Source organism: Phyllostomus discolor, chromosome 13 (genome assembly GCF_004126475.2).
Source record: "Phyllostomus discolor isolate MPI-MPIP mPhyDis1 chromosome 13, mPhyDis1.pri.v3, whole genome shotgun sequence".
NCBI lineage: Eukaryota > Metazoa > Chordata > Mammalia > Chiroptera > Phyllostomidae > Phyllostomus > Phyllostomus discolor.
This window is the reverse complement of record NC_040915.2, coordinates 46945071-46957383: the sequence shown is the minus strand read 5'-3', so window position 1 is coordinate 46957383 and position 12313 is coordinate 46945071. Positions and strand designations below refer to the sequence as shown.

Below are 12313 nucleotides of genomic sequence, written 5' to 3'. Positions count from 1 at the left end.
CTGTATCCGTGTGTGTGTGTGTATGTATGTACCTATACATGTGTCTGCATGTGTGGGCATGAGTGTTCTACAAAAGCGGTCAAGCTACCACTGCTGTTCCGTAACCTGTTTTCCAACAGCCGTACGGCTCATTTGCAAGTAGATACACGTGGTGGGTCTAGAAATGAGGCAACGATGTATAAGAGAAAGAAGGCAATTTGGAGGCTAGACAGACACGGTTTAAACCCACGCTCTGCGACTTAGTGGCTGGGTGGCTTCGGACTCGGTCAGCCCCTCCGAGTCTCGGTCTAAAAGTGGGCGGTGACTGAACCACCTCCGAGGGCCGTTAGAAAAACGAGCAAGCGCCCACTTAGATGTTTTCATCACTAATATTCCCACCTGCTTCAAGAAAGAGGAAATGATCGGGTTTCTGAAAAGCCCCAGGCCATGCTAATTCTGGGTGTTGACCCACCCCGTCCTCGTGGGTGTCTAGCACCTAGTCAACCTGGGAGAAGGTGACAGTGCCCAGGGTGACCCTGGGTGACCCTGTCAGGTCAACAGGCAGGCCTGAACGTCCCTCAAACATGCTTCAGCCTTATCCTGACCCAGAGCTCACTGTTGAGGAGCACAGCTGCGACCCTGCAGAAAACCTAGAAACACACAGCCAACTGCACGGCCACCAGAAAAATGTCTGGTTTTAATTAAACTTAAAAAATAAATAAATAAAACAGGTCGTTGCAATGGAAAGCTGCTTCAAAGAAAAAGAATTAGGGATAATTATCATGCAAATAAATGTAAGAAAGACTCCAGTTCCCCAGCCAAACCCTACTCGGGGCACCCCGGAAACTGAAATCGCACAGCGGCAGATGAGGGTGGCAGTGTGTCATGGTGATGAAACCGACAGGTGAGAGGCAATGGCCCCTGGGGAGCATTTAACGCTCCACATCCAGGGCCCTGAAAGATGTGCATTCCTTTCACCCAGTAATTCCACGACTCGAGTCTTTCCTGATAAAACGACCCTAGATATTAAAGAGAGAAAGGGATAGCTTCATGCAGAAATGGCCCTTGGACTGTACTTTATAACGGGGAAATGCATAATACAAAACGAGGGAACACATCCATCCTTACCAGGATACTGAAGCAAACTGGGACGCAGTTGTCTAATATAATTATTCAGCTCATTAGAACTTGCTTACAGGAGTTACAGTAACATGTGACAAAAGCTTATGCTACATGTTACGGAAACAGCGGGCTATACAACTGTAGATACCACACAACCAAAGTTATCTTAGAAAACACATAGAACCTATGTATCATTCTTAAAGTACATATGAACAGTGCTGGCCTTAGGTGGAAGTATTTTTACATTCCCTCTGTACTTAAATTACTGTAACAAACATGTAGTACTTTTATTTTAAAAAGGCTTATTTTTATAAAAACGGCAACAACGCCCAAACATGAAACGAGAAACAAAAGGCAACAGCAAGTTAAGCAGGAAAGGAATAAAGACCTCTGCGCCCCCCCGCACGCTAGGCCAGCAAACCCCTGCTACGGTATCAAGTGTACAAAGGAGGACTCCCTCCCGGGAAGCGGCCTGTCTGTGTGCCTCTGAGGAGGGAAAGTGAGGCGGAGAAGGCCAAGGGCACAGGCTCGGGGAGCCTCGGGGGCAGGTGGAGCCACACATGGGGGTCACGTGACCAGCCCGAGTCTACTGCCCTTCCCATGTGGACACCGTCAAATCGGCTCTCCCTGTCATACAGGTGAGAAGCTCACGCAGAGAGCCGAGGCTGCGGCTGAATTCCTGGGCACCGAACAGAGCCCGGCTCCCCTCCTCCACCCACAGGGGCCGGGAAGGGCTGGGGCTGGGCTGGATCCGGGCCCAGCGGCACTCACCTGGAGGTAGATCGCTGCCTCTTGGTAATTCATCTCCCAGTTGTGTCCGGGGGGGCTGGATGGGAAGCCCTCGCCCTCCGAGCTCAGGCTGGGGTCCCGGAGGTCATGGACGGCACAGCTGCCCCCATCTGCATGGGGAGAAGAGAAAGGCTCACTTGCAACCCGGGCGCAAGAGAACGAAGCCGCTGTTCACCAGAAGCAAACAAAGGCTGGCAGGCGCCTCCCCTGCTCAGACCTGTGTGCCATTACTGGTAAGTCTGTGCTCCATTCCGTGCGCTCGGGCAGCAAAAATTCGCATGGCTAGTTAAAATATGTTTATTGCTCTTGTTAAGTGAAGAAAGCAAGGGCAAAAGAGCGCATATATTTTTTGTGTAAAAACAGGGAAGAAACGAGAAAACACACAGCTATCTATTTGACCAGAGGAAAAACACATGGGAAAGGGAAATGAGAACTCGATGAAACTGGGTCCCTACGAGAGAGATGGGGAGGGGAGTAGAAGTGTCACTCAAAGGAAGTGACCTTTTTGTTGACTTTTGGCTTTTGGATGCATGTTAATATTCCACTTAGTCAAAAAATTAAATAATTGGATTTGTTCCTTGGTATGGGGTCATCTGTTGCTGCTGTCTGCTGACACCAGTGTCCTTTCCTCTCTGCCCCGATTGTTTTTGGAGAACATTCTTTGGCTCCTGGCCCCACCCCTGGCTCCCGGGCAGGTGACACAGGTGCGCTGAGAGCCCCTCCACTCCCCTGGACAGGGCTGGGTTCAGGAAGGCGTGCTGACCCAAGTCTGGCCAGCTGCAGCTGGCGGCGGCCACCGCCAGCACGCGGGGAAAGCCTGCGTGAGGAGGAAGCCAGCGGAGAGCAAGACAATAACGGAGGCACCCAAGCTGCAGCCCCGGGATCACGCTCTGCCTGAAATCTGCCTCTGAGCGCTTCCAAAACCTGAGCCCATAAAGATCCTTTGGTACTTACGCCTGCTTATCACAATACCGAGTGTCTCCACTGACACGTGGTCGGCAGTGACAGCTAGAAATGACTGTCAGCTCATTAACTTATCGGGAAGGGGAACACCTACCCTGAGAATTTGGTTCCCCGCAACCCACACTCCTAAGAACCCCGGCACAGAAGGATGAAGAACCCTGTTTCAAACCCACTCCGTGGCGGGTTCTGCTTCACTGCCAAAGACGGCGCAGTGCTCCCTTCCGTCCCCCACGCTCTTCTGGAACCTCCCGCTTCCCTACCAAGAGGCGGAGCCCGGGTCCCGGCAGAGCCTTTGTGGCGCTTTGGCCAGTAGAGGGTGGAGGATGTGACGCTTATGGCGTCTGAGGTCACACAAATGCTGCCGCCTTTTTCTCTTGGGACCCTTGCTCTTGAAACCGTGCTGAGGAGAGGCGCGTGAGAAGAATCAGGTCCCTCCTCCACAGCCCAGCGGGGCTGCCAGCCCACAGCCAGCACCCACGTGTCCACCAGCCGAACGAGCCATCTCCGCTGCGGTCAGGGGTCCACACTGGCACGGGGCGGGGGGTGGGACACGGGGAAGCTGCCCCTGCCGAGCCCTGCCCGGACTACAGGGTCACGAGCGAAGGAAATGAGGCTGTTGTCACAAGGCACTGGGTGTCGAGGTGGTTGGATAACACAGCAATGGATAACGTACGTATCTAAGGACTTCATACCAGCCGACCTATGTATTCCCACAGCAGTCCTGTGAACAAGGCAATAGCATGCATCGCACTGCAGACGTGAGGAAATACATGGCTAAGGACTGCCCTGACGTCACCCGCCGGCGAGACTCGGGGCTGGGGGCTGATCCAGGCCGGTTAGCGCCCAAGCGGGAGGCTACTTGCCTCTCATGAACTGGAAACCCGAGAAAGGTGACTGCGGGGTAGCACAAAAGGACCAAACTTCAGCAGCAGAAACCACGAAAATGGACTTGAACAAGGAGGGCGAGGGACACCCGGCTGCTGCTGCTGGCACTCAGGAATGCTGGCCCCTGGCTGCCCAAGGCCAGTGATCCCCAGCTCGGGTCCCAGTGCCCATTTCTGCAAGGACGGAGCCCTGGGCACCGACAGAAGGCCGAACCACCTTCCCCGACCTGCTCGTGTGGGTCAGGGAAGCAGGAGTCACCCTGTGACTGGGGAGCAAGTGCAGGTGCAGCCACAGGCAACTGGACGGTGCCGCCCTCTGGTGTGCCCACGCCCCAGCCTCCCTGACCTTCACACACACACACACACACACACACACACCATGGCAGGAGCCGGGTTCGAGACACGGCGGGCCCAGGTAACAGCACAACAGTGCCCGTGCGGGTGCAGGCGTCCATCACTCTCCCAGTGCTCACTGCTCCCCCGGCTCTGCCCTCCCCAGATCTTCACCTGGCCGCCTTCCCCATCTCCCGGGGGTCCGCCCACCACCGTCCTCTCACGGGCTGCCTTGGACTCCACCGGGGGGTCACGTCACCATCACCCTCTGTGTCCCCCACACCGCTCTCTGCTTCCTCCTGCGGTTGGACCCCGCACCCGTCTCCCACCGAGTGGTCATTTACTGGCGGGCCTGTTCGGGGCCTGTCTCCCTGCCGGGGACGGATGCCAGCCCGCGAGGGCGGGCACTTCTGTCTCACTCACCCACCGAGGGGTCCTGAGAGCCCAGGGTGGTCTCAGACTCCAGGGAGCAAGGCTGACACACATCTGAAAGGGAGGCTATGGCACGCTCCTGGGGACACTTAAAACAGCCGGCGGCCGGAGGGCACAGCAGGTGTGGCGAGCGGAGCCTCGAGAGCGGACTCCAGCCGGCCTGCAGGGGCCCAAGGGCGCTCGGAGGGGGCTGACGTGACCCCTTTGCAGTTTCTAAAGATCATTCTTTCAAGGACCTGCCGAAGAGCGACTATTTTGAATAGGAGCAATTCAGAGCAGCGCCTCCAATAGAAGAGAAAGGAAAAATAAAATGTGACCAGCACCGCTGAGGAGAAGAATGGAGAATTCTCCCCTCTGAGGCGGACTTTGTTCCGGGCTTCTGGCCATTCAGCCTTGCACTTGCTCGGAACACAGACCTTGGCTTGCGGGCCAGGGACCAGGAGGCAAAGCCCGATAGCTTGTGTGTGGCTCTCTGATAGCCTGTTTGAGGGCTGAAAGGCCCTGGTGACAGACAAGGGAGTCCAGGGCCACCGAGGGGCTTTTCAAGAGAGCCACAGGTGACTTCAAAGAGCCCCCTTCACACCAGGCCCCAGAGCGTTCGGGGTCACAGAAAGGCCGCAGACGGAAGGCAAGGAGCTGCAAACCTCCCTCCCATTCCTTTCATTCGCTGCCTCTAGCGGAGTCAGCAGCCTCACGGCCGAGTTCAGAAGCACTCTGAATGCACCGCCGGAAGTGGGGCTGGGGGCGCCATGTGGGGCCCCGCCCCTGCCCCCTCTGCTCTGTTTCCCACTCCCAGGTTGGAGAAGTGGCCAGAGGGGTGATGGACGGGCTCCAAGTCCCAAGTGCTTTATTGCTGCAGTTATGGGAATGCTCAAAGGCTCAGCAGTCCCCTAAAGGGAAAGGACAATTATGGCCTTTAAAGGAGAAGAAGGCAGGGGGCACGAGGGGGCCCATTGGAGGTCAGAGGGCCACCCGAGCGTGGCCGGTATTAGGCCGGGTGGAGGCGGGGGCACGAGGCCCCAGTGACGTGAGGCTTCCTGGGGAACCGATCCCAGGGGCCTCCTCAGAATGTGCTCCCTCCCTCAGAGCTGGAAGTGGGGGCTGCGGGGAACTCTCCCCCACCCCGTTCCCCTGGTCGCCGCTGGGCACCAAGTCCCAGGGGATGGCCTGTCCCCACATCCCTGCTGAAGCCCAATGGGTGTGCCCCAGGTCCTCTGCCTGGGGAGTCTCAGAGCCCAGTGACAATTAGCACCCACCTGCCCCGGTGGCCTGCAGCCAGGCCCTGATCTACTCCTGCCCACCTGGGCCAAGTCTGCGCTTCCTGGGAGAAAAGGTCCCTAGGTAGATGGTTGGTGCCGGATTCTTTCTGAGCGTCCCCTGCTCCGAAGGGGTCCTGGCCACCAAAGTCGTCAGGTGGGCTCTCACCACAGCCCCCCAGGTCCAGCCCCATCCCGTGTGCTGGGCCGGCCCTCGCATGGGGGACTGTTAGAGACTAAGCAAGAATCGGTGCGGGTGACCTAGGACCCCGGCGCCGTCCTTACCCATACCCGGGGCGGGGCACCTTCTCCCGGGACAGCTGGCGAGGCAGGGTGGAGGCCTGCCGCAAAGGCCGCGCTCCAGGAGACAGCACGACCTCACGGCGGGGCCGTCGGGGAGCTGGCCCTCCGCCGCCTCCTCCAGGAACACGACAGCTGGCCCTCGTCTCAGCATTTCCGCCTCGGCGGCAGTGGGGCCGGACACGGAGGGAAGAAGGGGAAAGGCCCACAGCGGGCAGGAGGGTGGGAGCGGCCGTGGTCCGGGCCCTCACTGCAAGCCCGTTTCTCTGCTGGCAGGAGGTTTCAGAGGGCCGGGGGGGCGGGGGGGGCTGACCAGGAACATTCTTGGCAACCAGGAAGATCCCGTTCTGCGCCTCCGGGGAAAGTTCCCCCACGGGAAACATCTTGTTCTGCACTTCTGGTGCCCCGGGCAGAGAGCACTCATGTGAAACCCAGCCTTCTCCAGGCCCGAGACCTCAGCCACCAAAGACTTACGTAATACCTACCCCTCAACTACCCTCCCCGAGTCCTGGCGATCGGCCGGGGGAGGTGAACTAACATCACTGGCAGGAGAAGAAACTTAAAAAAAAAAAAATCAAAAACACCCCCGAACTGGAAGCCATTAGGATACAAAACAATACCAGAAGCTCTGCCTCCAAGTGCGAGAGGAGCTCCCCATCCGGAGGACAGGCAGACAAACCGGGATGACCTGTTTGCACAGATGGCAACGCTGATGTAACAGGGCCCAGACGCTCCCTGCAAAACAGCTGGCTGCTTTGCATGCAGCCTCTGAAACGGCCCTGCGGGGAATCCAAGGGTTCCGTTCGCTGGAGCACAGCGTGCAGCAGCGTCCTGGTGGTGCTGGGTAAATAGAAACAGTTTCCATATGCCGGCCATAAAGCTGCACCGCGGAGGACAGGGAACGAACAGGCGGAGGGAGGGCCTCCGTGACCCGCCTCCCACCCGGCGAGTGCGGAGTCTGCTGGGCTGGGTAAGCCACCCGGGGCCTTCGTTTGGGGCCTGGGGCAGGAGGCTGCTTCGGATAAAAGGCCTATGAACCCCCTCCTCACGGGAGGCAGCCCTGATCAGAAAGAATGCAAGGCAATGACTGCCCTGAGCAGGTTTATACCGAGGACGCAACTCGCTTCCTTTCATTCTCTCTTATGTATACACAACCTCACACATTCTAAACACACACACACACACACACACACACACACACACCCCACTACACACACAGCCCTGCACATCCTCTTCAAGACAAAAGATAGCCCGAGCACCCAAGTTCACTCCCAGCTGCACCCCTCCCTTCTCCCGGTTCACGATCTAATCCCCAGAGCCTCAGTTTCTTCATCCATTAACTGGGACCGGTGCCAGCCGCGCTCCGGGCACCGCGGAAACAAATGCCAGTACCCACACAGCACTCGGAGCCCTCCGGAAACCGGTGCCCGCCAGAATGACAACGAGCCATCGCCCAACTGCTCGCCAGTTGTCGCTGAGAGCCCCACTCCATGGGAAAAAGCTTGCAGAGGAGAGGGAAATAAAGCAGAGTGACACTTAGGAGTGTTCCAGGCACGGCGTCGCCACGCTGCCTCGGTGCCGGCGGGCTCCACCAAGGCCCCCAGATACAAACTGGGCGGGAGACACTTCACCGAAAGCAAGCAGAGGGCACCTTTCCTTCCGCTCAGGCCTTCTCTGGCTGATGACTGGTTGCAGGATGGTGTGGGAGGTAGACCCACATCACCCACACACATCAGAGAAGGCTGCAGCCCCGGGCGGAGCCCCGGGCCCATATGCCGACCCCCAGAGTGGGGAGAACTGGCACAGAGCCCTCCCAGTTGAATCGCTGGACTCGGGCCCAAGGCCCCGTCTTGCCAGAGGCCTCAGCCAGAGGCGGAAAGGGAAAACGAAAAGCTCACCCAGGCCAGTCCCATGGGTCACACACTGTTCTAGGAGGAGGGGGTGTGGTCTGAAACGGCCCAGGATAATGCCTGGCACCACCTCCGACTTTGTTTCCGGCCAGCTGACAGGGTCCTAAGTGGCCAAATCCAGAGGGGTTTCCTGTCGATACGTAAGGCTGGCCGTGGAAGGGCCTTGAACTGGCCAGAAAGCTGAGAACAGTAACCGGAGAGGAACGGAAAGGCACGAGGGGCTGGGAAAATGAGCCCCCCTCAGTGACCCAGGGCAGTGGTCACTGTCCCAGGTGCCGACTCCCAGGCGGTCGCCCGGGAACCTTCCACCCTGAGGGTGTCAACATGACCTTGACAGCAGCTCTCTGGTCTTAAGGGGAAAATGTAGTCATTTGGGAGAGACAAAGGGGAGGGTGAGACTGCAAAGGCTGACTTTCCAGATGCAGATAAGCATGACTTAATTGGAGGAGACATTTATGCAGCACCCACTGTATACCAGGCATTATGCTAGGTGTCAGATTTTTGAAAAAGTAAAACCGTGAGTTGCGTCCTCACAGGGTGCACTACCAGGAGGCGAAAGAAGAAATGTGATTCTGGTGCGTTCAAGTCACTTGTTGGTTACAAAAGCCTAGAAAAGGATGTGACAACAACTCCCCTCACGGGGGCTGGTGGGCAGAGGCAGAGAGGGATTCAGGGGTGATGTCCGTGCAGGCTTTTGAAGGACAAAGAGGTGTCACAGGGTGGCTGGGGTGGGGCCCCGGACTGGGGATACCTTCCAGAAATGGGGAGGATCACACACAAAACACAGAGATGCAAACAGCAGGGCCTGTTTGGGAACCCAGAAGGCTCAGGAATCCTGAGGTTCCAAGAGCCAGAGACGAGGCTGATGTCCCGGGAATGGTAGCAAGAACTACAGCCCACGATGAGCATTTAACGCGCACCAAACAGAGTTCCAAGGGTCGAAAAAGCCCTATGAACCCCAGACTGTCCTCATCTCCAGTTTACAGAGGGGGAAACTAAGGCCCAGAGAAGCTAAGTGATTTGCTCAAGGTCACAGAGCGAGAGAGTGGCCAAGCTGGGGTCCGAGGCCAGACGGTCTGAGCACTCATCCCCTGCCCCTCACCTGCAGGGACAGCGGGTGGCTGCACGCATGTTAAGGAGACTGGACTTGAACCGGTGAGTTCTACCAGCAGGGCGCTTGGACTGCGTGCACCGATGGGAAACACGCAGCCGGGTGGCCAGTCTCAGCTGCCGTCATAACCCCATTCATAAACATCCTGCCTGGGCAAAATCCAAGTCCCTCTTCCCGGGGGAGCCGTGGAGAGCTCCCACTTAAAGGACACTTCATCTGAGGAGCCACTGAGGCAATTTCTAGCATCTAACCCTCCTCACCACCCTTTGCGTAAAGATCCGTACCTTGGCACACCCTCCACCACACCTCTGGCCTACGCAGAGAGAGCACAAGTGGTTTGCAGGTGCCCGCGGGTAATCTCGTGGCGAGGCAGGACCTGATTTCTACCTTCCCTAGTCTGTGAAGTTCAAGGTTTAACTTGCGACTGTACTTCCCGCTCCTGTGCCACGGGGCTCACTGTGAAACAAAAGGCTTTCCCTCCCGCCAGTCACTCATCACGCAGTATTTATTGAGCGCCTACCGTGTGCAAAGTGCTTCAGATGCTTTGAAAAAAAAAAAACACTTGTAAAGACTACGCGCCTCTCAAAGGCCCCACGCTTCACACACACGCACACTCGGAGGCACGCACGCCCCACTCTGTTTACCCAGTGAAGAGTGCAGCACCTGTGCGAACATCTGTCCGCACTCGCTGGGAAGCATCAGCAATGCTAATTGTGGAGCACGCGGGGATGGGGCTGGGAGCGGCAGAGCAGCGCACGGAGACGGGAGGCGCTTTTCACGGCACACGGGCACTCCCCGGGCCCCTGCACGGGGTCAGCGGACCAGCAGTGCTGGAGGACCAAGGCTGGCTGGGAGCCGTGCCCTCCGTGCTGCTGCTGCTGCTGCTGCTGCCGTCCGCTCAGCACGGAGCAGAGGTCCGCGCTAGCCCCTACCTGGGAGCAGCTGGGAGCCTGGCCAGAGCCTCCTGAACACTGGCCACGCCCCAGCACCTGGATCTGCTGCCACGGCCGGCAGCTCTGCTCAGAAGAGCAGCGACAAGGAGGCACAGGCCCTTGGGGGAGTGACAGCTGGGAGGAAGTCTACACCCTGCAGAGAGCTCGGTGGCCACCGCCGAGGTGTGCCGCTTCTGCAGGGACCTGGGTTTGCCTGGCTGCCGCTCCCGGAGGAGGAGCTGACGGGGGCCTGACAGCCTGCGCGGTCAGGGGCCAGGCACTGGGCTCGGCTTCTTCTTCCTTGTCCTCAGATTCCCTTTCCACCAAGGGGGGCGGGGAGGCAGCCCCAAAGAGGCAGCACAAACAAAGAAAAAGACAAGAGGAACCAAGAAGCCGCCCTAAAGAGAGGGCAGAGGACCGAGCTGCTGCAGTTGAATTATCTCTGCGGGCACCCGGACGGCGGTCAGGGAGGTTAACATATTGGTCCCCTGTTTGCCACAATCAGACCCTTAAGAAGATGCAAAACTCCAGCTAACGTTCCTGGAGAAGTCAGAGAGTTTAACAGAAGGGAGAGGGAGCTCAAGGCCTCAATGCAGAGAGTCCTCAGGTCACCCCCCCAGGGGCTCAAGAGCAGGCAACTGTACTGCCACGGTGAGAATGGGACCCTGACGCTTCCCACTATTAGAATGTCCACTTACGGAGTTGGTGCTATGAACCGTTCTATGCAATTTTCCCTTTAGCCATTTAAAAAAACTTTATTGATTTTAGAGAGGGGGGGGTAAGGAGTGAGAGAGAGGGAGAGGGGGAGAGGAAGAGGGGGAAAGGGAGGGAGGAAGAGGGTGGGAGAGAGGGAAGGACAGCAAGAAACATCGATTCGTTGTTCCACTTATTTATGCACTCACATTGGTTGATTCTTGTATGTGCCCTGGCCGGGATTCAAACCCGCAACCTTGGTTGATCCAACGACCCTCTAACCAACTGAGCTGCCTGGACAGGGCTCCCATTTAATCGTTATGGCAACCCTGACTGGGAAAATTCTCATCCCCATTTTACAGATGAAGAAACTGAAACTCCGGAGGAAACTGAAGCGCAGCCCCTCCCTCACGGTTTGCACAGCTACCAGGAGGTGATGCCGGAAACGAAACCCCATCCTTTGCAACAGACAAAGAGGCTGAAGGAGTGTTGGAATGCCGTGGAGTATCAGCAGACAGACTCAGGCCCCAGACACACGCACACACTTCTAACAACGTGAGAATTCCCCCAAGCCACCCCACCCCCACATCTGTGAGCCTGACACGCCCTGGGACAGACAGTGTCTGATCCGAACGAACGGAAACAGCACAAAACAACATGGGAGGAGACCCAACGAGCCAGCGTGCCTGGAGGCCGAGGGCGCTCTGGTTCCGTTAAAATCCGAGCCCTGCCCAAGCGACCAGCCTGGCTGCAGGGTGCGCAGTCAAAGCTGCGACTCCAGACAACAAGGCGGCCCAGCCAAGTGTGAACAGCCGAGCCCGCAAGAAGAGGGGACCCTGGAGAGTCACGGACAGAAGACATCACACTTGTCGTCGGCCACCCACGAGTGAAAGCCAACACATCCGGCAGCTTGGAGCGGCTCCAAGCCATTAGCCGGCATGGAGCACAGTCGCTCTGCCCGAGCTGATTTTCAGCAAGAGCTAAAAGAAAAAAAAATAAAAACCCAACTTAACAAAAAGGGAGATTAGCAAGATAGGAAGGCGGCCGGCCGAGGGCGGGTGGTGGTGGGGTGAGCTCAGATGTGAGGAAGGTGGGAATCAGCCCCCCCCCCCCCCCGGGGCTGGGACAGCAGTTGTGGGGCACGCTGGAGCTCCTGGGGAACTGCAAAGCCCTAAATAAATGCAGAGACCAGAAAGCAGGCTGCTCCTAGAGGAGGCAGGGACGGGCCCCGCCCGGGCTACTTCTGACCCGATCACGAGACAGTGAGTCTCCTTGTCATCCCAGATGGTTCCAGGGGCAGGTTGGGCTCTGCCTGACAGAGTCACTTGGGACCCCGGGTGTTTTTAAAAACTGGTGACTCGCTCCTAGCTACGTTATTTGACGTCTATTTATTAAGTGCACAGGGTGTGCGTAGAAAAAGACAGGGTCCCCACCTTTGCAAAATTCAGACTACCGGAAAGGGGCAAAGTTATATAAAATATCGGGACCCCAAACGGGAGCACCTGCTCAGCCACTGCATCAGTTTGGGCATCACGCCTTCCCTTCCCATCCCACCTGGCCACCTCGCATGCGCATCACAGATGGGCCCTGGCCGGGTGGCTCAGTTGTT

General features: G+C 57.5%; 1 protein-coding gene across 4 annotated transcripts in view; it reads right to left on the bottom strand.

Annotated features, from left to right (window-relative positions):
- TPCN1 (two pore segment channel 1) overlaps positions 1 to 12313 on the bottom strand; it is a 49360-nt gene that overhangs the window by 24135 nt on the left and 12912 nt on the right. For all 4 annotated transcript variants that reach the window (XR_004900387.1, XR_004900388.1, XM_036013895.1 and 1 more), the window contains exon 3: positions 1873 to 2000. Coding sequence is in view for 2 of the 4 variants with exons in the window: in XM_036013895.1 (XP_035869788.1) it covers positions 1873 to 2000 (128 nt within the window). In the remaining 2 variants the exon portion in view is untranslated. The remainder of the gene's footprint in view (positions 1 to 1872; positions 2001 to 12313) is intronic.